The 27,192-nt window shown below is 42.0% G+C and overlaps 3 protein-coding genes and 1 non-coding gene across 9 annotated transcripts in view; 1 reads left to right on the top strand and 3 right to left on the bottom strand.

The window, feature by feature from the left end:
- Krt95d (phosphofurin acidic cluster sorting protein KrT95D) overlaps positions 1-392 on the bottom strand; it is a 94,799-nt gene extending 94,407 nt beyond the window's left edge. For 2 of the 4 annotated variants that reach the window (XM_076809766.1, XM_076809767.1), the window contains exon 1: positions 206-391. In XM_076809766.1, the coding sequence (XP_076665881.1) occupies positions 206-309 (104 nt within the window). In that variant the 5' untranslated portion in view covers positions 310-391. Of the gene's footprint in view, positions 1-205 lie in introns of all 4 variants that reach the window. The other 2 variants (XM_076809764.1, XM_076809765.1) reach the window with 2 other exon arrangements.
- A 395-nt stretch (positions 393-787) lies between these two features.
- Positions 788-3,060, bottom strand: Yif1 (Yip1d-interacting factor 1). Its single transcript, XM_076809756.1, has 4 exons — positions 2,833-3,060; positions 2,419-2,504; positions 2,004-2,336; positions 788-1,943 (listed from the first exon to the last, which is right to left on the bottom strand). The coding sequence occupies exons 1-4, from the start codon at positions 2,861-2,863 to the stop codon at positions 1,413-1,415; spliced, it is 981 nt and encodes a 326-aa protein (XP_076665871.1). The 5' UTR covers positions 2,864-3,060; the 3' UTR covers positions 788-1,412.
- A 321-nt stretch (positions 3,061-3,381) lies between these two features.
- Trnac-gca (transfer RNA cysteine (anticodon GCA)) lies at positions 3,382-3,453 on the bottom strand. Its single transcript has one exon. It is a non-coding gene; the product is annotated as a tRNA-Cys (tRNA).
- Positions 3,454-4,392: 939 nt separating this feature from the next.
- On the top strand, positions 4,393-27,108 carry LOC143368117 (uncharacterized). 3 transcript variants are annotated; one of them, XM_076810478.1, is made up of 16 exons: positions 4,393-4,667; positions 10,840-11,178; positions 11,719-12,053; positions 14,792-15,068; positions 15,354-15,602; positions 16,141-16,565; positions 16,744-17,002; positions 17,462-17,747; positions 18,790-19,567; positions 20,969-21,856; positions 21,923-22,320; positions 23,444-23,782; positions 23,877-23,953; positions 24,063-24,217; positions 25,661-25,731; positions 26,195-27,108. In XM_076810478.1, exons 2-16 carry the CDS (start codon positions 10,970-10,972, stop codon positions 26,357-26,359), a joined length of 4,911 nt encoding a protein of 1,636 aa, XP_076666593.1. In that variant the 5' UTR covers positions 4,393-4,667; positions 10,840-10,969; the 3' UTR covers positions 26,360-27,108. The 3 variants fall into 3 exon arrangements, with proteins under 3 accessions (XP_076666593.1, XP_076666595.1, XP_076666594.1); XM_076810480.1 differs by having other exon boundaries at positions 25,648-25,731; positions 26,195-26,380; XM_076810479.1 differs by having other exon boundaries at positions 4,394-4,667; positions 18,793-19,567.
- The last annotated feature ends 84 nt before the right edge of the window (positions 27,109-27,192 follow it).

Below are 27,192 nucleotides of genomic sequence, written 5' to 3'. Positions count from 1 at the left end.
CGAGGTGAGGTCAGATAGGTACGCGACGAACGGCGGCCTTGAGTCAAGGGTGCGAACGGAAAAATGCGAGTGATGATGGAAAAAAGGGCGTGTGAATGCCCGCCGCGAGACACTGGCGTCCAGTGGTGACACGGGATAATGACACGAATGAACGTCACGTGAAAGACGGGAGGCGGGCGAAGATCGGGCGTCGATTATTAATTACCTGGGTATGCAGTTCGGTGCTGTGCGGTCCACTTCCCAGGTGGCAAACAGCTTCATGGGAACGGGCCGGGTAGCCGGGGCTGTCGTCTTCGTGCGCTCCGCCATTTTTGGCCCGTCGGCCCACAGAAACACACACCACACCTTTATATCACCGCAGCTCGCGGCTGACTGACTAACCCCACTCGTGGCGCCACGCGAACGACACCTTCCGTCGGCCGGCGAACACGCACGAGAATGCACGAAGACACCTCTTGGGCGACGCGCGAATTATGCGCGCGCATGGATTACGTACCTAATTACGGCAAGCTTATTTGTTGATACATACGTTACTGACAGGATTCAATGTTATTTGAATGGTTTTATTAAAATATACATTTCAGCGAACATGTATTCGAATAAATGTTTCAGAGCACACAGATGAAATAGATATTATTGATAGATAACAGTGTCCTATTCGCGTGAAAATGTATTCGAATACATTATTTGTCGAGGAAATTTTTATTTCAATAAAATTCCTTTATCTTTACCAATAAAGTAGATATCATCTACGAATGACGACTGCTGCTCGGTTGCAAAGAAACAATTATTGTCAATGATATTCTTTATTTTTCAATTTTATGTAATTACATATGTATAGATCGAACCTCTGATTAGTAGGCGTTACTACTTAAGAGGTTTTTCAAAATCGATCAAAATGGCGATAAAACAAATGGGGAATAACATTTCATTCAATGAAATTTTCGTATGACTGAGAATAATAATGCTTTCGTTACTATATAACGATTAAATCATTAAATTATACTCGTTCTTTCAAGTAGAATTCGAATAGCTCTCTCGTATTTAGATCGGTGCACGTGGAATTTCCATATTTCGTACATTTCAATGTTCCATACGAATGAGAAGCTCGGAATCAAAGAATAATAGCCGAAAGAATTACGTATGCATTCACCTAGTAAAATTTACCATTATTTGCAGTGCATTAAAGAACAAGGTCTAACGAAGTAGCCGAAGAGATTTAAGAGCGTTACACATAATTTAAGAAATATAAAAAATAAAGATGCTCTTATACACAATAACAGCTCTAAATGAGCAATGATTTTTTCGACAACTTTTTATTACAAAAATGCATAGATGACATGAATAATCAAATAAATATACACATTTCATCTCCTTCGGACGTATTTCCAATTGTCCCGTCTAATTACCATTTAAATCAGGTGATACGATAACCACCACATCAATAGAGGTTGAATGCCCGCTACGAACAATATAAAATAGACCCTCCTTTTGTTACCAGACGCCGTGTACGTGCTATGATCCTGCGGAATGACCCTTAACTTTAAAGACCGCATAAGGAAGAATGCTAACGACCCACTGAAATACAACAAAACCGCGTAATACCCTAACCTTCGAAAGACTATCGAAACTGCAAGAGCCGCGTTAATACCAACATATTTGTAACCGCAGTAAGCCAACAAATCTAACGTCGACAGGCTTGTTTCGATGTTCATTACGTAAAGACTTACAATGTGCACTAGTAGTTCTATGATACCCCACGCGAGCGCGGAGCTTGCCAAAATACCTAACTGCTCCGGAGAGAAACGTTCCTGCATCCCTAATACTAATCCTGCCATTGCTACGTACGTTAGAAATGCCATCGCTGGGATATACATATCGGGCGCGTTTTTCTCGAAGCGTGGTTGCAACGGTACGTCCTGCTCGTACTTCACGGACCAGTCCTGTAGAAACACCAGTCAAGCGATTAGACAGGAATTACACGTGCCATTTATGAAACTTACTTTGTGAGTGAATGGGAAGAACACCAAGGCTAGCTTCGTCAGAACGTAGTCGGTATCGACAGTGAAATAGTATTTCAAAGCCGTAACCGGCAGGTATTTCGCAAATTGCTGCTTCCCAGTTCCTGCCAAAGCGTTCCCGTATTGCATGGCCATGTTCGCCACGATTGGTTGCGCCAGTAATTGTGTGGTAAATTGCGGAGACGAATATTCTTCTCCATGATTCTCGTTAGACGGGTAGCCTTGCATCGGCGGAGTGTTGAATCCGTACGCGGGTGGCTGTTGCTCCGGCATGTTGAAACCATATTCGAGCGGCGTATTGTTAGTCATAGGAACCTGAAAAATAAGATAGAGACGGCAACTCATTCATGTTCCACGATAAAGTGTTATTGTACTCTGTATCTTCCTTGACTTGTACCTGTTGATTATATATGTACGGACTCTGCGGCATCGGTGTTGGTGCAGATAAACCAGCAGATGGATCGAGTAACCTTTTCGGTTTTCCTATTGCAAATGTTCATTAGGTAAACGAAATTTTGAACAGAGAATTCGCAACTTAATTTTTAAATAGAAAACCATTTTCAGATATAAATGAAAGGTGAAGCAGGCGTGGGAAATAAAAGAGGTTCGGAAATTATAACCTCTAAATAATATCTTACGTCGACGTGCTTAGGGGTTATAACAGCTTTTATGAGACCCAAAATATCCCACACTCGTTTAAACGTTTTTGTGAATGCTAACTGCTAAGATTATTGAATCTGAACTGTGATTTATAATGAAGTTAATGAAATATTGTAAGGTGATATCATACGTCTACGAACACTGAACTTACCTCGTCGTGCACTTGAATGATTGTAATTCATGTTTTTTCGATTGATATTGCCGAACTGTTTATTAGAATGCGCAAAATATCAGTGAGAGATTTTTTGCTCGCGAGTTTAGATCCGATTACTTGCACAATAAAAATCGAAAACAATTCATGCTACACGTCGCTATACCCCGTCATTCATTGCGGAGTCTCCCACTCTGCCACTGCTCATACGCCGCGATTCTGTCATTCTAAACCAGATGCACTTTTGTAGATTACTGTAACTAACGTGGTTATCCTCTTTCCCCATATTCTGCGATTGTAATATTTATCTTAATATGTGCATACTAAACAGGAGTATCCATTTCTGCGGAGATTCCTCGCAGAAAGTATATATTCTTTTCAGTCAATTAAATTTGCAAATATGTTTAGTTTACATATAATTATAATACAGTTAATATAGTATTTCACGCTGGATATAATCGTAATAACTTTCGCAATACAGTATAATATGGAAAATAAAATTTAAATATAATACATCGAGATTTTATACGTGGGAAAAAAAGAAGGGTCAGGGGGCACCCGGGTTTGAACCGGGGACCTCTCGATCTGCAGTCGAATGCTCTACCACTGAGCTATACCCCCCGTTGTACAGTACTCACAAAAACTTGAATTTCATGAAGTTACTGTATACATTACCTCATTATTCATTTATGAAATTACTGATTACAATAAGCTTCATAAATTTTTACATTTCATAACTGCGAAGGCTACGGTTTATAAATTATTTTCTTCGGAACAAAAACGCGAGTTAGAGAAGTTTGTTAAACTCTACATATTATAATGTAATATATACAACCAGTATTTTATACAAAATTACATGATATACTAGCTTTACTACTCGGCTTCGCCCGAAATTTAAATTCTGATTTTATAACAAATTTTTTTTTATTTTTTTCTGTGAAAATGGTCACATTCATCTGGACTAGTCGGGCATAATCAGCTGTTAATATGTTGATTTCATTATATTTATTTAATTTCCTCATGTAGAACACGCGAACACTTCATACAAGGCTTACAAGGGAAGATCCCGAAACCGAAAATTCAAAAAATTCTGCAACTTTGTGAATATGTAGGGGATTTCTTCCTGGTTACAACGAAATTTTCGTTCGCTGCCCAAATTCACTCGAAGGGGGTCAAATTAGTCCCTGAAAATTCGGCTAGTTTCCGAATTTGCGTTATAACTCGGGAACTGTAAGAGATAGAAAAAAAGTTTCAAGACAAAAGTTGCTTCTTTTAATTAGATCTATCATTTGGTAAAATCATTACTTTACAGTTCACGAGTTATAACAGAAAATCGGAAAATATCCGGATTTGCAGGGGTCAATTACACCTCGTTAGAGTGAATTTCGGCAGCAAACAAAAATTCCGTTGTAATCAGGAGGAAATTCCCTACATATTCAGTTTCAGAATTTTTTGAATTTTCGGGTTCGGGATGTTCCCTCGTTAGTTAGTATTAATTTCTCGTGCGATCGAAATCTAAATGAATCGCATACACTAATAACTACACGGGCCTCGGCAGTTCAAAAAATCTTTCAGTGCGAAATGGAGAAATAAGTATTCCAGTCTCTGTTGATACGTTACTGAGACGGTGGTATCTAAGCAACCCTTACATTAACTGGCCACGGTATCAGAGGGTTGCCAGTGCGCGTCCCACCCTCGCGTGGTGCGCTTCATAGTTTCCAAAACGAGCACACCTCGTGGGCAAGTACCTTGTTCCGTGTCACAGACATATGTGAAGATTACACGGACCTCGCGATGGAAGAGAGTCAAAAGCCAGCGGCGCAATCTTTCAGAAAGTAAGCTTCAAGCTAAGTGACACTTTCCCTGACCGAGCACCCAAAATCACATTTCAAGTAATTCACATTCACAGCCCAAAAACGCACGTGCAAGGCTTCCATTAGAGGACCATTACTTTAGCTTCGAACAGCACGTGTTAATAATACAATAAATGAATAAACATTCACGCACAATTTTAATTTATTTTCCATCCCCCTTTTCCCGCCCTTCGTATCTTAACTATTTTTTTTATTATCGAAACAGGGAATCCCCCGGCAAATCGAGCGAGTTGTTAAGGAATTAAGCAGCATCTGTGGTATTGCATTGCCACATGTTGACCACACATTGAGCCACTTTAAGTGCACTGTCCCGAGTGTTAATAGAAAGGTCGTTCACATTATAACCGTCTCTAAAGGTATTTTGCAGCAAGAAGAATCGCTTCTAAATGGATCAGGCGATTGTAACAATTGTGTCAGCTCGTAAAATGTTGTGCCATACCACTTAAGCATGCGTTGTAAACATTACTGTGCTTACGCACCGCAAGATTCATTTCAAAATACGAACTAATATACAGGATATTAATATTAATTTATATTCGTATTATATTACCGAAAAAGTGTGCCCCCAAAATTTTACTTATCTTAAATTTACCCCATTGACTGCATTAAATTATATTCAACAGTATTTAAGTTTTACTCCCACTATATTATTAAATATTCATCGCACAAGTTTCCCCGCCGAGCTGCCACAAACGTCACCACAAGATGACACGTAGATATCGCATTCGCGAAGCAATCGCAGAGCTACAACGCTTTTCCGAGGAGGAGACACTTCTTCGATAGCCACCCAGTGATCCACATTCGTTCCCATTACTTTCTTTCATTCAACAGATTCGTGTATTTTGTCACGAGGGGAAATGAATGGCACTCGGCTGGAAGATAAATCTGCGTGGCACCCTGTCACCCGCACACGCGTTTCCGCTTCAGTTCTCGCACTAGCTTGCTTCGTTCGCTTTCGTGCCTCGCCACCGGACGGTGATCGCGGACGGATCATCGATTCGATCGCCAATAAACACGATCGAATCAATCGTTCTCGCGGCCCGCCACTGCACAGGCTGTGCACGTAATCTCACGTGAAACAGGAGATGTTATCATTAAATATTAACGACGCGGCATCACGAAGAGCGAAGGCCTCCGGGAATTATTAACGGAGCAATAACGATCGACGTGCGGCACGGTGAATCAACGAAATAACGATTTTCAGTCATCGCCGCGTTACGGCAACACGTGCACGTGGGTTCGTTGTACGTGTATGCATATATCATTAAACGTGCGCCACTTTGTTAGGGCTCGGCCACCCTGATTCAGTCCTTCAGGCGAAACATTCTTGGAACTCTTGGAATGCACTTTCCTCCAGGCTCTATCGCCTCCATAACGGGGTGCAAATGCACCGCGTTCCTCCCCTCGCGTACATATACACAAATTTCGAACGCGGGGTGCCATTATGCTGATTCTATGCTGCTAAGAATGAATTCAATTTTTCGAATAAATCGCCGCGTGCATTATGGGCGAAAGAATAATTCTGGCGAATTTAAAGTAGCCAGAAATTTGAAGCGTAATTGAAATTTGGGGATTTTACTCCGCGTGCGGTGTCTACTGGGGAGCTCGGAGTCATGGGCGGATCCAGAGGGGGGCGATCGCCCCCCTGCCCCCTTCCAAGAGTAATAAAATAGAAAAATATTATGAAATTGTGTATTATTCTGTATAAATAATTATTGTGAATTTAAATATTTAGGCTGTAGTATCAGATAGAGATATTAAAATATAAGTTACAAGCAAATTTTAAATCTTGTAAAAGAGGGGTTGAAAAATGTACTTATGTACTTTTACATATTTCGCCCCCTCTGAGAAAGGCTCCTGAATCCGCCTCTGCTCGGAGCAGTTGGCGCAGGAAAGTAACTTAGAATTTTATTTGGGAAATGCTTGAGATACCTTCTTCGATGAATTTCCCAAGGAAAAGCATCGGGTCGCGTTATTTTTGCTCCCCGGTCCCTTGCGTTCTCCTCGACGCTTCTCCTTAAGTATTTTCTTTTTTCAAGATCGATATGTTACGACTCACTGGGCTCGCAGCTGCATAAAAAAGCGCGTTCGTGACGATAATTATTCCGTGGCGAGCCCCCACGGTCGAGGCGCCGTTAAGAATGCACCGTAACAGGCGTGCGACGAATTCTTCGCTTCCCTCAAATCTAATTTGTATCGGGTAAAGTGTTGCTCTCGTTACAAGGGTCGAATAAGAGTGGCGCCTGTGCGGTGCGGGATTTTCTCGGCGGATAGATCGCAACTTCAAAACCGCTATCGATTCGCGCCTGCTGTTACACACATTATAAGCCGGCTGGAAGTCTGGTTCCGCGATGGCGTGACACGTGACGGGAAACAGCCTAAGAACGTAGACAGTGCTGTTTAAGAACAGTAGTAACACCGCTCGAGTTGCAGGGAAAATTGCGCCTATGACACACGCTCGCGTTTGCATTTCATTCGTTCCTCTGGCACCGCGCGAGAAAGAGAATCTGTCACAGCTAAGGGGAAGGTGTCGCGAAGCTAAACCCCCTTCTTTTGCAGGTTCACAGTTGACACCGATAATTTATATTAACGGGTTAAGAAAACTTAGTTTTTCGGGAATTAAAAAAGAAACAGGTATTGTATCACCTTTTAAGAATATAAAAAAATTGTAAGTAAAAATATCCATTTATAGCGAAATAGGAGCATCGCGAAGAGAATATTCTTCCGAATGGCAGACCTGATATCGGTAATTGTAGTTATCTCAAGCACAAAATTCGGAAAGATTGGTAACCTGTAAACGCGTAGTCTGAACTGGTATAATGAAAAAATATTGAGAAACAAAGAAATGGCAACGTCATTTAGCAGAAAAAAATTATGGCTTTGTTGACCGTAATGATTCAATGTTGCAAAATTCTATTTGTAAAATTCTAGTTCGAAGGATAAAGGAACGTCTACTGAGTATGCGTGATATTTTTGTTAGTGGATCGGGACTTTTGGTTTCTTGGCAATTCGATCTGGCATCTGGAAGAATATTGTACTCTTCGCGATGCTCCTATTCCGTAAATGGATATTTCTACTTACAAATTTTTTTTATAGTCTTAAAAGGTGATAGAATAAAGCTACAAACGTGCAAAACGACAAGGTAAACTGCGCTAATCATTGGCACTCCTGATTAAAAAGCCAAATATTATTTTTACAATTTCTTATTTCTCTTTCACTACAACACTGCAAAGCCCAATAGTTGAACTACACATTTTACACCTGGCAACACCACAAAGTGGGACAAAGGGCTGAGTTTTAGGCGTTTTCTTAAAATTTTGATAAGGGGTAGATAAGTATACTTAGTCGCTTTATAACTAAGTAATGGATTGAAATACAGATTTACTAAGCGTTGTAAGTATTCAATAGTGAATGAAATAGTCTGTTTAAACACTTTAAACTTCGTTTTTAACTAGATACGTTTTTCTATATAATCTCAAATTTTAGCGTGTCAATGATTGTATTTTTATGCCTATTTTTGTTTTTCATTGAATATTTTTACAATAACAGACTTAATAGGTACTCGAGATGTTTTATTTCAATGAGAAATCCATAATCATTGATAATAACTGAGAATTAAGACCACATAAATACTTCAGAAAAAAATATACACATTCCAATTGGGATTTCCGTTTAGGGCGCCAATCATTTTACAGTCTACCCTATTTCTTTTTTTAAATCCCGAAAAATTAAGTTTCCCTCAGCCGTCACGCCAGGAAGACACTTTAATGGTCCTTCTGTGTGGAATAATCCACTCGAATTAGAATGCTGTTCTCACAGTTACTCTCAAGGACATCCGTCAACAGCCGATGGAAGCAATATCGTTTAGTGCTACTGTGCCAGTAGCGTGCATACCTGTCCGCCCGTTAATTTCTTATCAAACTTCTTTTCCCTTGAAAATCAATCGATTCATATCGCTCTATTTTCCGCGCTGTACACCCGCCGCCCGAGCGCCAAACTTTCGGACGCGCTCGCGCAGCTCAGTTTTTCACCTCGATAATTTCAAGTCGCATTCCGAAATGGCTCTGGCGCCGTTCGTTCGTCGCATACTTGTCCCTTGAATTCAAATTCTTAATCGCACACGATAGCAGCAGCATTTCGCACGGAAAAGTCTCCCCGTGATAAATGGGGGGTGGGGGCAATTAAACCGAGGGAAACGAACGAGCTACAGTCTTCTATCTCGCTTACTTTTTTCCCTTCGCCAGTCGTGCTCCTTTATCTCCACCGCGAGGCGAAACGTTGAATATCCACCGCTTAATTATTCTCTGCAGTTACAAGTAGCAGATTTCGTAGGGCGCACAATGCGGGGATGGTTTAAATTTACCTCAGCAATTCTTAAGGGAACGATCCTGATGTGCTCCAAAAATGGCCATCGCTGTGATCTTCGTTGGATTAATCTCGTTACCCTGTCGAGCCTGCGACTGAATAAATCAGTGACGCGGGAACTGTGAAAAATGAAAATCCGACGGCGACCTTGCCGTGAAATCTAGCATAATGGTAATCACCCCTGCTGGTGATAGGTGTTGTGGCGGTGGGTTTCTATGGCAGCGAGTGACCTGGTCAGTCCACCACGTGGACAGTAGCCGAGCTTTAAATTCGGGTCGAGTTTAGTGATAAGTTCCCGATCGGATCAGCGGTCGTGTCAGTCTCCCTTCAGGGAACTAGGGCTCGGTGTCTGTCGGTTAATTACTGGCCAAACTATTCTTTATTCGGAGCCACAGAATGGAACTTATCGGAGAACTGGCCACGCGATCGATACCACTTCGTCTAAGGAATAAAGAAGAATCTGTACGAGCCGGTTGCGCGTTTATTTGTCGCCGGGCTTCGGCACCGAGTCAGTGCATTGCTGTATCACTGCGGATGTGTCTGACGCCTACCGTTCCCGTATTGGGTGATCATTATTGGTAACGGTGCTCATTCCCAGTCACGCAGCGGCTGTGTTTACTCCTGGCACGCGCCAGTAGTTAAAGCGCCTTCAGTCAGACAGTAGTAATGGACAGCGGTAGAATCGCGCAGTGAAAAAGGTTCGAGCGGGGTCAGACGTTCAACCCAAAGCTTTTAATACCTTCATTCACGATCAGATTGTAATCGTATTCTATAGGTTCTGTACATCGCTATGTACCGTTTCCTTCGCGCTTACGTAGCGTGAAACTTAATTTCCATAATAAATGCTTTCGTATATGTATTAATTTTTTCTTAATTTCGTGTATGTACTAATTTCTCCTTAATTTGTATAGGTACTCATTTTTCCTTAATTTCGGATACTAATTTTTCCGTATTTTCGTATACTAATTTTTCCTGAATTTCTTATACTAATTTTTCCTTATTTTCGTGTACTAATTTTTCCTTATTTTTGTATAATAATTTTTCCTTAATCCCGCACACTAATATTTCCTTATTTTCGTATAATAATTTTTCCTTAATCCCGCACACTAATATTTCCTTAATTTCTGATACTAATCTTTCCTTAATTCCGTATACTAATTTTTCCTTAATTTCGTATACAAATTTTTCCTGAATTTCTTATACTAATTTTTCCTTATTTCCGTGTACTAATTTTTCCTTATTTCCGTGTACTAATTTTTCCTTATTTTCGTATACTAATTTTTCCTGAATTTCTTATACTAATTTTTCCTTATTTTCGTGTACTAATTTTTTCTTATTTTCGTATACTAATTTTTCCTTAATCCCGCACACTAATATTTCCTTAATTTCTGATACTAATTTTTCCTTAATTCCGTATACTAATTTTTCCTTAATTTCGTATACAAATTTTTCCTGAATTTCTTATACTAATTTTTCCTTATTTCCGTGTACTAATTTTTCCTTATTTCCGTGTACTAATTTTTCCTTATTTTCGTATACTAATTTTTCCACAATTCCGTACACTAATTTCTCCTTAATTTCCTACACTAATATTTCGATTTTCTATTCTCGTACGTATCGTTTGAAATTTCACCCAAACCGTCAATTTTATGAAATAACTTATCCTGCAAGATACGACGGAATACGAGTTTGTTTTTTAAGTGCTAAGTGCCGAGGCGATTTTATCGCAATTCTTTGACGAAGTTCGTACTCGATTTCTTTTTCCAAGCACTGACCCACTTCAGTGAGGGTAGGGGGACAGGACATTCTCTTCGGCGCGATGAATTCGATCCGTCGAGAGGGCGAAAGATGCTTCCACGCGAGGTCAGACCAGTCGTGAACCGGTGCCAGAGACGGGCATGGACACTAAGACTCCACCGATCCCGTTGAAGGTCCAGGAGAAGCCTAAACCGAAGCAACAGCAGGAAAGCGTGGCGGACGTGTCCTTGCCCCCGCTGACACCGTACAGGAATCATCGCCAAAAGCAGAAAACTACCGGAACGCAATGGTCGCGTGATGCACCCAGCGCTATACGGTATCAGGATCATCAGAAAAAAAGGCCTTACAGGTACACCTTCGCCTCGATCGATATCCATTTCTTCCGCGCGTTGTTTAGAGCAGGTTCTCTACTCTCGCTCGTGAAGCAACAAATTTCATAAAACCGAGCAACCTACCCTCGACTAAAGAGAAGAAGCGGAGGACCAAGTTATACTAAATTAGGCTTATTCCAAATTCACGCTTCTGATTTTGTCTAAAATGTAGAATAAATGAACTCAATGCTGTACTCAGGATTTAAAGGCGGAGCCGAGTTGAACGGATAAAAATACTATCAATGCAAATTCAATAAAGCTCATTAGACGATTATAAAAATTTATTTAAACAATAAAATCCGAATTCCTTTTCTTTTTACAAAGCTCTTGAATTACTTCATTCGTGGTTACGTTAATCTACTTTTTCCTTTTTCCTTGAGGGGTGCCAGGGCCGCTGGCCCCCCTCTAGGGGCGCCACTGCTTCAACTGCCTCTCACTCTGTACAAAGTAAAAGTTAACGGGCTACCGTCACGTGCCGCTATTGCACGCGTCCATTGACGGTTATTTGGCTGTTACAGAGTGCTACAGATCGGCGCGACGCCCTTGATGCACGCCTGCCAGCAAGGCGACAGAGCAAGGGTGCTGAGGCTACTGAAGGAGCAGGAGGACACGATCGGCTACAGGGATCGCACGTTGAGGAGCGCCCTGCATTATTGCATGGACGCCGGGACCGGAGGTGCCGTGGCCGCGGCGGCACCGGAACTGGTGAACGCACCCGACGCTGAGGGACACACGCCGCTTCATTTGGCAGTGATCGCCGGCGACACGCAATTGGTGGCCGTTTTGCTGGCGAACGGTGCCGACGTGAACGCCAAAGATTTGGAGGGACACAGTGTTCTTCACTGGGCAACCGGTATTGTTCTCAATGGTCACGTTCACAAGTGTCGATACGAGAAACGGAGCTACCAGCGGCCATGGCCGTGATGGAAACACCGGTTCCCGTAAGATCACCGAAGTTAAACATCACGGGGCGGCGTACTGGGGAAAGATGGGTGACCATCACCGTCTCCCGGTGCGTCGCTGCTGCTGGGACCCGAAGGAGAGAGGAGGGAAAAAGGAAAAAAAATGACTATCGTTCGTTGGGCAATATAAGCGAAATGCTTGAAACGCCATCCTGTGTGTTAGAAACACACAGGAAAACAAAAAATACAAATACAAATAGAAACGGAGCTGTTCATATTGGAGACGTAGAGTTCGGCCCTTAACACCTTGACCGTCGAGTATTTTCGGTAATAGAATCGTTCGTATACCCAGATGCCTGACAATCGATGTCCCATCGGAGGCTATACAGTAAATCCCCGTTATGAGCCCGACGAACAGGGCTGGCGGCGGGCTCATAGCGGGTTGCGGACATGATTCCGCGCCGCCAGTGGCGCGAGTGAGAAACACACAAGCGAGCGAGAGGAATCGAAGGAGCCTCTCGCTCGTTCCCGCGTTCCCCCACTCTCGTCCGAAGGATTCCATGAAATGGTGGTGGGGATAGTCGCCGGGCTGTCAACGGGAGGTAAAAACGGGCTATTAACGGGGATTTACTGTAAATAGAAATCGAATAAACCATTTTGCCAACGTTGCTAAGATTGACTCTTTGTGTAAAGATAATTCAGAAATGTGGAACGAAGATTGGGTACAGAAGGTCCCTCAGGGCCTCATCTATCAAATAAAAAATATTATGATTTTGTCCAAACACTATACCTATTTTTTAACCAACTTCAAAAAGGAGGAGGGTATAGATTCGACTCGTATGTATTTTTTTATATGTTTGTCCCCACGTAACTCCTCAGCATATTCACCGATTTTGATGATCTTTTTGTTCTCAAAAGAACGCGACGCCCCGGTGGTTCCATCCTACACTGCATCGAAATTGGCCCAATATTTTGCCAGTTCTGGTTAATAATAAAGACTATTGTCACCTAATTATTATTATTTTATGCACGTAGACGCATATCTCCTCAGCATGTTGTGTCAATATATATAAAACTAAAAAGTTAAAAATATAAAAATTTAAAAAAAAAATTAAAACCAACTTAAAAAAAACAAACATACACTAAAAAGTGAAAAATGATTTTTTCCTTTATTTAATCTACGATTCTCATATTTTCTAAGTCGGCGCCTCATCATTTGCACCGTGTAAATCTGGCGCTGACTTAAAAAATATTTCTAGTCCTAGATTAAATAAGGGAAAAAATTATTTCTCACTGTTTAGTGCATTTTTATTTTTTTGAAGTCGGATTTAATTTTTTTTAAAAATTGTTCTGTGCTACTACATTTAGCTCGTTTCCAGTAAACTACCTCTTCATTTTCCCGAAAAAATGGGCCCCTCAGAACGTTTGCCACCGGGGCCTTTCTCCTTAAATCCACCCCTGGTGTTTCGCTTTCAAGGAAATCGAGTTTGAAAATGCGAAACACCGACGCGCAAGTAGTAATATCAAGCAATGGTCAGACGCGAGTCTTACTGCCCTCCACGCGTGCTCGATGAATCTTAAAAATGGATTTCTTTTAAACAGAGGCCTCTTATGGGGAAAGTTCATTCTACATTTTCGATTTATTCGTGTCTATCTCATTTCTTATCTCTTTCACACTATGAATTAACCCCCACGCGGCGCGCTGTTAGCTAAGTCCTGAGGATATAGGTAATCTACCCTGCCCACCACATTTGAATCAAATGGTGTCAGCCATACGTACATTCACGTGGCAGTCAAGGTGTTAACATTCAGATTGCAACAATTACAGGCTGCAAGAGTGGTAATTTTACGGTCGGGGGATACGGTCGAACGCGATCAAGATTGATAGAGCATTATTTGAGCTCGTGAAAAATAATCGTAAATCAAGACCTCGAAGTAGACTGACTCAGCTGCCCGCCTGCGAAAGGTCAAACTGTAAGCGACCGCGAGTTAACGATTCCTTAGAAGCTGCGGAAACTGTGAATTACCAACCGTATCGTTCCTACCGATCTCCAGTAAAATCAGAGTGTATTGGTCAAGTAAGGTTACTGGGTCACTCTGAGTGACGTCATTCCGGTCCGCCAAGGAGCACGCGATACCCACGCCGAGATAATCCACGAGATTGACCATTGTCGTCCTTGATGTATTCAAATGACCAGGGATTTATCGCTGCGCGCCGCGAGTGCCTGTTCTTACATTCATCCGTCGGCTTTACTATACAAGGAAAAGTTCGTAATCGACAGTTGCATCTGTATAATTCAAGAACGTCTCGTGTGAGCAGCCACCGAACAACGCTCGCAGCGAAAGAAAGGGACATTTTTCCAAATAACGGCTCGACCTACTTGGTCGCCACCTTGAGCTTTGCGGCATTAATGTCCTTTCGGAAAGTTTCATGCAAAAAGCAGTTGTATTTTTATGAAGCGTCTCCGAATTGACGCTGTATCCGTTCCGCTGATTGAAACAAATGAGGAATCTCTGAGTGAAGATGAATGAGAAGGATAAGAGTGTGGTATTTAATTTTTTAGAGATCGTTGGATTTGTTTCAAGGGACGCTCAGTGACCTTTCTTTTCCTCTGCGAGAGCTTACCGTGTCGACTATTCTGGAGTGTTGAACCCACACAGGAATATATCTGTTTATAATTGTGTGCAGTGTGCGGGGAGGCAGAATGTGTCCGCCTGGTGTTGGCATCGGGTGCGAGGCCCTCGACGCCTGACCTACGCGGAGGATCTCCTCTTCATTATGCCGCTCAGTGTTGTGGCGCGGCTGCCACTGCCGAGCTCGCTGTGCCCAAGAAAGTTGGCCTGAAAGTCCTGCAAACCCTCCTGGAATTTGGTGCTGATGTGAACGCGAAAGATGAGGATGGAAGGCAGCCAATTCTATGGGCGGCAAGTGCTGGCAGCGTTGAAGCTGTGTTAGCACTGGCTAGGTCAAGTTTCACTTTATCTAATACTCCGAATGTTTTTAAATATTCATTGAGAAAATAAATGTTCCTCTATGGTAAATTAGTATCACTCCGGGGTATTGGTAGCTTCAAAATTTTCGGAATTATCCAAATTCCAGCGTCTCTTCCGAGTTCAGTTTTCTCTCTAAATTCCTCGAAGTCCATCAGCCCTGTGAAACGGCCACCTCTGACATGGTTCATTTTATGTCCTCGTATACGTACAGATGACCGAGGGAACTTGTTATTCTAAAAGCAGTAATTAAAATACAGAGCAGGCGGTTCAGCTGCCGCAGGAGCTGCAGACAAAGACGGCCTCACGGCTCTTCATTGTGCAGCGTCCAGAGGACACGCCAGATGCGTGGAGGCTTTGGTGAACCTATGCGGTGCCCATCCCGACCACGTCGACGACAACGGATGCTCAGCGTTGCACTACGCAGCCACTCTCGGCCACGCTGATGCCACGGCTCTCATTCTGAAATTAGGGGCCGATCCCAACCGACAGGACCGAAAGGGTAGAACGTAAGTAGCTCTTGCACGAGCTGCACCTTTGCCTACTCCTCGGGGCAGAAATTTCAAAACCAGGACTCGTCCCTTTTACGCACTTCCGCGGGAGAGCTTGGAGAAATCTGCCAACCCTCGAAATGTCAAGAAATTAGTTAAACACAGTGGGGATCCCATAATTTTGCGATGTTTATTTTGCAAAAAAATTGACAACCCATAGAACAACTCTAACATTATAGGATTATTGAAACTTTCAAGCCACACTTCCATTTTAGGCTTAAAAGGCAAAAACTGCAGAAAATTTAAAATAATATTAATCATACTACTCGCTATTAAATAACCCATTAAAAAAATCATTGTAAAACTATACTAAGAAATAAAATATACCCAATAGAAATAATGCTACTTGACTTTAACAATTAAAGTCTTCAAACTGAATTTACTCGTTTTTTTTGGTAGCTTTCTGTACAACTGGGCCCGAATGACGCTCCGAGACTCTAAAAGCTTCTATTCGCTGCGAAACTGTCCAAGTTAAAAATAATCGAACGCGTTTCAGACCAGCACTCTGCGCAGCAGCCAAAGGTCAACTGGAGACCCTGAAGATCCTGGCGCAACACGGCGGTTCCCTTTACGCGAGGACAGTGAGAGGCACCGGGGTCGCGCACGAAGCTGTAGCTTCCGGTAGGATCGAGCTGATCAAGTGGTTGGCAAAGAAACGTCCGAGCACTTTGGACGTCGCCACGCACGACGGCAAGACACCTCTGCACGTGGCAGCTCTCCATGGGCACCTGGATGCTTGCAAGGTCCTCTTGGACAATGGCGCGAGGATTAATGCGGTGCTGCGAACCAGCAAGGGCAACCTGATGACAGCGTTGGACGCTGCGCTGTATAGGGGCTACAGGGACTGCGCGAAGCTGATTCAAATGCACGGGGGAACTACCGCGCAGCAGTTGAAGATACAGAAGACTGGGCCCAATAAAGGTCAGGTTAGGTATATATATTTGTGAAGATATTTTTAAGAGACAGAGTCGCGGGTTTCAATTAAAAAATTTCCCCTTGTTAGTCGCGATAGTTGTTTGGATATTTATGAATACTGATGAACGAGTAATTTGCGTGGTCGTTGGATTTTTAATTTGTCGGAGTATGGAAATGGGTTTAGTGTTCGCAGCGAAATTACGGATGAGGCATGTGGACAGCAGCACCGACACCGAGAGCAGCCCTCGTAGACGAGGCCGCGGTCGCAAACTTCCGGACCTATACTACGAAGAGCAGTGGATCGAGAAAAGAACGCGGCGAAGGGGCAACCTGAGGAAATTGGCTCGCCAGGACAGCCGTAGTTTCAGCGAGGAAGAAGTTAGACTGTCGAAGACATCCTCGAAGAAGGACCATCAAAGGAGAGCTCGCAGTGAATCAGCACGGTAGAATGTTCCCTAGTTTTATACATTTTTATATCTTAATATATAAAGCGGAAAGTTTGCGCTTTTGTCTGTCGCCCAAAAATCTTTCAAAGGGTAAACTGCGGGGTCGCGAGTGCGCCTCGGCTCATTAGACCTGGCTAATCCAGATGAATGTGACTATTTTCAGCTCGCTACGTCCTCCCCTTCCTGAGTTATGAACAATCTAATATCCGGGCTAGTAATTTATATATCTACTGCACATGTTGCATGTTTGGCGATCAGAAAAGATGTCTAAGGAATTAAATGTACAGCTCAAGGGGCACTTGATATTGATCGATACCATTTTTCCTTTAAAGTTACAATATTTCAAATTTACCGGTTACTTTGGCTTTTAATAGAACCCCTGTTTCTTCGCGCGCGTGGAAAATATTTCTGGACCCATCGATATTCCCTTTACCTTTGATGATTATAATGTTTCAGTTACGACGAGGATGACACCGATCGAAAGTTAAGGAGAAGAAGTAAAAGGCGATCGATGAGAGCTAAACGAGATTCCAGCGAATCCTCGATAGATACGGACAGTTACGAGCACGCCAAAGGTGCACCCAGGCAGAAGTCTGAGTCGCGAAAGGAGGAAAGTAGAACGGACAGAAGCAATGGGGCGGAAGACGAGTCGCGAAAGGATGACGAAGATGATGAAAGTGTTAGCGACGACAGTCTGGAAGTGGTGGTGGTGAAGAAGTGTTTGGAGAAGAAATGTGAGAAGGTATTATTATTTAATTATTTATTTATTATCCCTGCCTTTGAATGGCTTCCGCTTACATCTTTACATCTTACGTTTTAGATTTCCTCACTACTCTCTCATTTGATTTAGCAGTCTTACACAATCTATACTCTTACAGCAATTTACTTTACTATGTTTGCATTCTTCATTTGGCATTAGTTTTCTGACTAGTCACCCGCAATCCGCCCCCTCTCTCCCTTTCTCCAATTATCTTCTTCATCCCCTCCAGCCCTTCCCCTACATCGTCCAGGAAGTCCTTAAGGCGGGAATTCTATTCTTTGGGCTAAAAACATAGCAAAATTAGGGATTTTTTTTAAGGAACCAGCGATTTGATTCGTCTGAAATTCGGACCATATTTTCATGCATCTTTGAGGAAGCAATAGATTTTTTTATGAATTTTTAATAACAAATATAGGAGTTACACATGCTCGACCAACACGCCGCGCAAAATTCGTATTCTTGGTAATCTAAAACAGAAGAATGAAACGGCGTTTCACTGTATGCATATGCGGCCATAATTTGACGAGCCAGAAAAAGATACAAAATTTTTTTGAGAAGTGTGGAGACTTTTCACATTGAAAGGTCTGAAACTTCAACTTTTGCTATACAATTTTGCGGCAATTTTCTTATGTATTCAAAAGAAGTATATAACTTATCGATATCCTGGTTCATCGAAGTATAAAGTAACGTTTGTTGTACATACAGGCCAAACTTGAAGGTAATCGGTTCAGTGGTTACAGATATATCGCGCACAGCACCGGACAACGGCGGCGTGATGGTCGATCAAGCGTAACTTTTATATTTATTCTTAAAAATTAATGAAACAAAGCACTACAATCTCTTCAAAGATGCATAAAGACATGGTCCCAGATTATTCGAATCGCTGGTTTGTTAAAAAAAAATCTAAAATTTCGCTATGCTTTTAGCCCAAAGAATAGGATTCCCCCCTTAAAACTTCTTGCACCCTTCCCACCTTTGCATCCTCTGGCCAACTGCTCTATCGTTTCTTCTTCTCTTCTGCGAGAAGGTGGTATCTGAACGACGATCAAAGACGCCCAGGGAAAGTTCGAAGGAAACGAAATTCACGAAAACGCACAGGAGCACCAGAAGGAAATTGAAGTCGAACAGGGCAAAGGTATCCACCAACGGCGAAAGTACGACGGACCGTATGCAGTCCTCCGACAAGGGGCAGAAATTCAAGAAGTCGGATTTTTTCGAGCGGGACTCGCCAAGAACCTCGATCGACGACGACAGCCAAGAGAAAATAATCGAAAGTCGGTACCGCAAGGATGTAACAGACAGCACGAGCCAAGAAACGGTGGAGCGCGTCGTTGTGACAGCTATGGTCCACAAGGACCAAGCCCCGGACACGCCGAAATCGGTGCTAGAAGCTTCAAAGGAGGTGACCTTTGACGACAGATTGCGGACGGAAGTGATAGAGACGGAGGAAGTGTCCAGGGACGCTAGCTCCAGCGCGAGCAAAGTGGATGATATCATCCAGCAGAGTGACGAGTCGCGCAGCAGCCTCGTGACTAAAGCGGCCAATTTGAAAAAAGACGTGGAGGAAATGAGGCAGCAAGCCACGCAGGAGAAAGCTCAGCGCGAGGAGGAAAGGAGGCGGAGTCAGGACGAGGGAAAGGCGGAGGTAAGGCAAGACGAGGGAGACACGAGGGCTAGCCAAGGGAGAGGAGATTCAAGGGACGGTCAGGGTAAAAGATATAGTAGAGATGGAAGTGACAAAGATCAGACATCTTCTGCCGGGGTAAAAGAGAGGGAGAGGCGGCAAAGCGAAGGTGAAGCAGGTAAGACTTTCAACGGAACAGTGATTTCTAGTTAGCGTAGATAAACATAGCAGAGATCAAAGCACAGACGAGGTGTGGAATAGACCTTACATCATGTTTTTGTCACACTGATCCGATGCTCTTGCAATGGCTATCGATTCCCAGTGCAATTAAATCGCAATCTCTACTAAGAGATTAAAGTTGGAAGCAATTGGGGACTAGGCCAATTCACTATGTAAACTCATCCTCAATGTTTTTCCCTTTACTGACTTTAACGACTTGGGTGATCGAGTCGAATCACTTCCTAGGGTCACCGTTATTAGTTTTCTCGTGATGCCGGTATTCGAATTCGTGCGAGATGAACTCCCATAAGATTGTAGGGTCAGTAACCCTCTATAAAAGGGAGCTCGGATTAAGAGATCTCGGAGGTTCGACTTTGGCGAGATTGGTAAGGCGACTGACCAATAACGCGCTTATTTCGCGTTGGGGGAAGTGTATCGAAGTCGGTGGTGACTATTTCGATCGATGAAATACGTATTAGGTTTCTCAAGTAAAGGTTTAAATTAAAAAATCAGAAACGGCTATTTCATTTGCAACAACCTAATACATATGTATGCATACCCGATCGACCTGGCCGGGAGTCTCGAACGCTCTCGACCATCCAAGCACTTTCAAATTTTGCCGACTAACGAGTCTTTTCCTTATGTTTATTGAGCTCGCTGGTAATCGCAATTGTACTCATTCTCATCAATAAATACCATTGAGGTGGTATGAGGTGAAATAACATCAACTCCGACTTACCAAGCACTCAATTTATTTTTTAATCAAAGAAAAGCGACAATATCACTGGATGATTCGCGTGTAGCCGTCGGGGTGTTCACGCAGGAACTGCCTAGATCCAACTGGCTCTCTTCACCGACCGTACCCTTGACCAGGGGTAGAAAAGGTGAAGGAAGGAAATAGAAAAGGAGAAAGACAGAAAACTGAAGAAAAACTGAGATGAAGATAAAAGAGAAAGCTCAACGAACACCAGGCGCAGACGAAAGCCTCGGGAAACGAATTGAGCAAAGAATAGGAAGGAAGTTGTAAATAACAAGGGAATTTAGAAAAGTGAAAGTTAGAAACGTAGGGAAAGAAAAGTACCGAAGAGAAAGAACGTGGTCACCAAAACGTAACTGCTACATCATGATAAAAAAAAATATATAAAAATAGCCAATAACGCGGAGGACCCCGAGGATCGTGGGTTCGAGTTCCATCACCCTAGGTCCTCCTTTTTTCCGTGGCTCCCGAACACATAGGAATTGCGTAACCTATTCCCACAAGATCTAGTGAAGTCTATCCTATGCCTCGTCAATGATAAAAGTAAAATTACCATGTTCGAACAAACCTTTCTGTCAATTTTCTGTAGAGTCCTCTTTCCAGGCAGGTTAGACGCACACGTGACGACCGAGTCAGAAAGTCCCACGCTGGATTCTCAGAAAGAGTGTCAGAGACTGCAAAGTCAGCAAGACGACGAGGCAGCTTCCAGGTCCGAAGGGACAACATCGAAAACTGACGAGAGCTTGGATAAAGACACTCAGGACGAGAGGACAGACGTGTCTGAACGTACTCCCGGAGAGAGCCGCGAAGTATCGGAGGAGACGAGCAAACACGGAAGTTCAAGGGACCCGGAGGACGCTCAGGCGGATGATGCTACCCCCAGAACAGCCGTGGAGGATATTCCCCCGTCGGAGGATGAAGATAAAAAGTCAACGCCAGAAGATAAAGGGAAATCGAAAAGCAAGTCAGGGGTAGGGAAGAGGAGGCCGTCGGTCGACGAAAGGAAATCGAAGTCGGCGCCCTCGAGGCAACCAGAGGGTGACGCCAGCCCCAAAAAGAGCAGCGGCAGTCGTAAAAGGAGAGAACCCGGTAAGAAGCGCGAGGCTTCTACGAAGAAGGTTCTGATAAAGCCGACGTCAGAAAAGACGAGCAACGTTGTTACGGAGGAAGCATCACAGTCGCGGAAAGTCGAGGAGAAAGTAGCTGAAAGCTCGGCGAAAGAGTCACCGGACGACAAAGAGCAGGCAGATTCCGCTCGCGGGAAGTCTATCGATGTTTCGTCCGCGTCCAGAGACTCCGCGTTAATGGAAGAAGCTGATGGCAGACCATTGAGCGTCGACACGCCAGTCGCGACGAAAAGAAAATTGTCCGGCGAAGAAGAAACCGCTGAGGACTCGTCGCCAGCTAAGTCTAACGTGGACGAACAGGCAAAAGAGAACGAGGACGCGAAGAAGATTAAAAAACGTCCAGCCGAAGACGCGTTAACCACAGGTGAGTATTGAGAGGATTATAAGAGCAATTTGCTATTATTGTGTCTTATAGAGCAAGTACTTTCAGAGGAGGAGAGCTTTCGGTATATCGACGAAAGCTCCTCGAGCTCGCCGAAATCAGCGCAAATGAGACGCTCGAGGCCCTCCACGGGGAAAGCTAGAAATACTGGCAGATCGTCCTCGCGATCGTCGACGAAGAAGAGTCTATTCGAAAGTTCGGAAGAACGATCTCCGGACAGAAGCGCTATTGTCGCCGTGATCGAGAGTCCGGAGTGGGACGAGGAGGACGAAGAGATCGAGAAAGAGATCAGGGATGCGATTGGAGAAGACGAGGAGCATGAAACAGAGCCTGAAGAAGACAATGAGATCGGGGTCGTGAGGGTCCTGCCAAGCACGAGCGAGGAAGAGACATGCCGGACGGGTCAGGAAGCTTGCAGAACTTCTGTGATTGACTCGTTGCCCCAAGTAAGAAACTGTCGCGAGTAATCGAGGGGGGATTCTGGTGTAACAGCCCCCCAAAGTTACTGATATTTATGAATCTTTTTAAAAAAAACTATTGTTAATGTTAAATTAAACTCTTTTGGGATATAATGAGGCATCTTTAAATTTGCAGATTACAGAATAATTAATAAATAATAAGAAGCATCGACTTAAAAAAAATATTTTTTGCAAGTTTAAGGGTGCCTCCTTATATCCCCATAGAGTTTAATCCAAGACTAACAATAGTTTTTTTTTTAAAATCGTAAATATCAGTTACTTTTGAGGTTGTTACATGAGAATCCCCCTTAAGTTTAGAAAACAGTTTAACTTAAAAAAAAATATTTTTTGCAAGTTTAAGGGTGCCTCCTTATATCCCCAAAGAGTTTAATTCAAGACTAACAATAGTTTGTTTTTTTTTTAAAATCGTAAATATCAGTTACTTTTGAGGTTGTTACACGAGAATCCCCCTTAAGTTTAGAAAACAGTTTAACTTAAAAAAAAATATTTTTTGCAAGTTTAAGGGTGCCTCCTTATATCCCCATAGAGTTTAATCCAAGACTAACAATAGTTTTTTTTTTTAAATCGTAAATATCAGTTACTTTTGAGGTTGTTACACGAGAATCCCCCTTAAGTTTAGAAAACAGTTTAACTTAAAAAAAAATATTTTTTGCAAGTTTAAGGGTGCCTCCTTATATCCCCAAAGAGTTTAATCCAAGACTAACAATAGTTTTTTTTTTTTTAAAATCGTAAATATCAGTTACTTTTGAGGTTGTTACACGAGAATCCCCCTTAAGTTTAGAAAACAGTTTAACTAAAAAAAAATATTTTTTGCAAGTTTAAGGGTGCCTCCTTATATCCCCAAAGAGTTTAATCCAAGACTAACAATAGTTTTTTTTTTTAAAATCGTAAATATCAGTTACTTTTGAGGCTGTTACACGAGAATCCCCCTTAATTACGTTAAACTGTTTTCTAAACTTAAAGGGGATTCTCGTGTAACAGCCTCAGAAGTAACTGATATTTACGATTCTTTTTAACGCAAATTTGCAATAATTTTTTTATATAATTTATCATTATTTTAAAGAATTGATCCCTGTACTTTCTCGCGCAGGTACAACCCGGTACTCGACCTCGCTTGACGCGAATTCAGAGCCCGCAAGAAAGCAGAACCAGCCGATCGCAAGGGAAACAGCGTCGCGACAGCGGTGGCAGAGACAGCGGCATAGAACCCAGCCCAAGGGTGTCGAGAATACCAAGAAGAAGGATCATGAAGTGTTGTCCTAATACTGACAAACAGCAGGCGCTTAATATGGACACTGTGACGAGGGACGTGCAGATCAGTTTACGGAGGTATCACCTCGAGAGGAAGATCTTCTTCCAGTTGATGGAACTGAAGAGATTACAGATACGCCATGGGAGGGCGAACGAGCAAGTTCTGGTTAAGAGACAGGTAATACTTGTCGCCTGATCTTCTTATAAAGGGTTTAGATGAATATTTCAGTTATAGTTAGCACGGAGGTTTACTTGAATGCGTTTCTTCCCAGGTGGAGGCGTTCCATAAAGCAGGAATGTCTGGGCCCACCCTTGGAGTAGCAAAGTACGACCAACCCTTAACTTTCAGGTTATTACTTTTCGAAATTATTTATATTATAAAGCAGGTGGGTTTGGAGAAGAAAGGATTATACTACTAGGAGCATATGAGTTAGAAGGTAATTAATATTTTCTGTTAGACATTTCGAGGCCTTCTTGTACGACCAACTTAGGAAGCTGCAAAGAAGGCCAGCCACGCCAGACTTTTGCACGGAAGCGAAGCAATGTACCCAGAAAACTCACCGCTGCCATCACGCTACAAGCGCTTACACTTCCTTCCCTGTATACACATATCGTACGTTGTTGTAATACTTTGATAAAACAGGTGGATTTCAGAATTCCATTTCAGACGTTCGCGCTTGAATTGGGACGCGAAACTCGCTTGGTTGTTGATGAGTAGACTGCGGGTGTTTATGCAAATATACATTATTATAGAAAATGACTGAACAAGTGAGGCTTTGATAGAAATATAGAGTTTTCAAAACATATTTTTTATTTTTAAAAATGTTACGTACGTTTATTTATTTCTAGCATATACAGAACTTACTTACAAGGGAAGATCCCGAAGCCGAAAATTAAAAAAATTCTGAAACTTCGCGAATATGTAGGGGATCTCTTCCTGATTACAACGCAATTTTTGTTTGCTGCCCAAATTCACTTGAAGAGGGTGAAATTAACCCCTGAAAACTGTAAGAGATAGAAAAAAAGTTTCAAGGCAAAAGTTACTTCTTTTGATTAGATTTATCATTCGGTGGAAAAATTATTTTACAGTTCACGAGTTATAACACAAAATCGGAAAATAACCGGACTTTCAGCGGTCAATTACACCGCCTTAGAATAAATTGGGGCAGCAAACGAAAATTGCGTTGTAACAGGAGGAAATCCCTACATATTCACAAAGTTTCAGAATTATCAGCTCGAGTATATTAGCGGCTATGATAAAGTGTATTCGATTTTCTTACAATAGGGAGGTCGTAATTATCGTAATAAATATCATACTTGCATAAACTTCCGCAGTCTATTCATGAGAGGCGTAACTTTAATAGCAATTTTCATCTTTATAGAATTCGGTTTAACGGGGTATTCTACTGTGACATGCGATTTTCCAATTTTTTTTTTATGGGCTTAATGAAATATTTTTATGCTGAACTTTTTACTGCATATTTATTATATCTTAAACTATGAATAAAAATATTTTTTGGCTGAAAATATAAAACAAAGATGGCGCCGCAGCCCATGACAGTCGACCCTGGTCGTTCTGTTCATCAAAAAAAAAATGACCAAAAAGATTCTTAAATTATTCCGGCATGACTATCGTTCGTAGCAGATTCGGAATAAAATTCCAAAAATTCTTAAAATGGTTGCAATTTGAACATTAAGTGTCGGCTTTCGCGATTTTTCTTCGTCTGTTTCGGACTATAAAATTAAAAAGAATTAGAAAAGAAAAATACTTTGGCTAACTATTGGTAACTATTTTCTAAAACGCGTTTAAAGTTTTGCAACCACTTCTAACGAAGAAAATTCTGCTTACACCTAATCTACCACGCCTGGTCCGTAATAAAAATCTTTCATTAAATCCATAAAAAAAAATCCTGAGAAAGGATAAAAAAAATCGCATGGCACAGTAGAATACTGCTCCTATGGGTATTGAAATGGACTACTGAAATCTGGAAATTTAATTCAGATGATCTTCAAAAGGAGTCAGTTTCCCTATTGTGATTGTAGATTATAATTGCAGTAGGTGGAGGCGGCCAAGAACAAGCGGATCTTCTTCCGAAGATAGAGAGTCGTGGAAAAGGGCAAATGACGGTAATGTCAAATTATTTCAAGATAAACTATAACACTTTCTCTCCCAAACGAACACTATGTACTAGTTCTGAGAACGAGGCGCGTGCAAGCCAATAATTTTCTATCACATTCAATAATTAATGCTTAAACGTGGTTTTAATAATACAAGAATGTTTTTATTCCGTTTTCCAACTTTTCTGTCTTATCGCCGACTCATTCTCTGTCCACATACAGAGTAAATAAAAAGTGATGACACAAAATTCATAAGCATGTTTTATACATATTTGAGAAATAAGAAGAATGGTCCAAATAAATATGGAATCAGAAATAAATGCTACTTCAGACATTTGATGTATACCTGCTTTATGATTTTTGAAAAATTTATATCTAACGAAGCTATGAAATTACTATGATAAGATAATTTCCTAAAAATCTTATGCAGGCAAATTTGAAGCTTCATTTACAATATTACCATTTGTTCCAGGTGGAAGTAACGCACGGAGAGGAGAAGCAGATAATAGCTCTTCCAGCTGAGAGGCTGGATCGTACAAAGAAATATTACGTAACATTCACTGTCCGGGGGGAAGCACACGAATCGGAGAAGCCTAAATCGTCGCCCAGCGTCCAACGAAATGCCAAAAGCGTTTAAAAAGTCTTCAATTGCCATGCCTTCCTATTTTAACGATTACGTCCGCATTTTTCCATTCGCAAATTTGCTTGCAGAAAACACATTTTCTACCTGATACTTTTCTCCCCTCTTCGCGACGTCATTAATTACTTGCTGCAGCGGGTTTTTTACGATTTTATAAATTAGCTTCGCGATGACGATATGATTTTTCTTATAAAGCGATACGTTTACAGTGAGAAGATCTGAAAAAAGAAACTGCCAGAGAAGGGATCGTGTGTAAATTCGTAACATATAATATTGAATAGAAAAATGTACTGTGTATAAAATTATTCGACTTCGCTGTAAAAATGGTAAATAATATAAAGATATTGTGTTGTGATGTATTACTGTGAACAAGGTGCATGGAATCTGAATCTATCGTAAGGAAAGTCGCGCATCGTTGCCTCGAAAATTTCAGCAACGATATTAGAAAGGGGGAACGCATTTTTCTATAATAAGTTAGTTGAATTCGATGGACGTTTATTCGAGACCCTCCAATTTTTCTTATAAATAGAGTAAATGCTGCCCTCGCGAAACCTCACGAAGTGCATTAAAAGATGCTGATTAAACAGGCATAGGTACAACTGCATTGTACTCGTACAATAATAAGAATTTTGTTCTTGCAAGAGCAGGGACCACATCGCAAGAATTAACCCGTTATACATACTCTGTATATTTGTGCGAAGGGAGCCGTTTCAAACGATACATATGTAATCCTGTGTACAATAAAAAGAAATTACAATCCACGCATTCCCAACTCTCGTGCTCATCGTGACACAGAGATACCACAAAATCGGTTATAGTTTTAATAATTG

Source organism: Andrena cerasifolii, chromosome 4 (genome assembly GCF_050908995.1).
Source record: "Andrena cerasifolii isolate SP2316 chromosome 4, iyAndCera1_principal, whole genome shotgun sequence".
In the NCBI taxonomy this organism is placed as follows: Eukaryota; Metazoa; Arthropoda; class Insecta; order Hymenoptera; family Andrenidae; genus Andrena; species Andrena cerasifolii.
The sequence above is the reverse complement of the archived record's forward strand: the minus strand, read 5'-3'. Positions and strand labels throughout refer to the sequence as shown.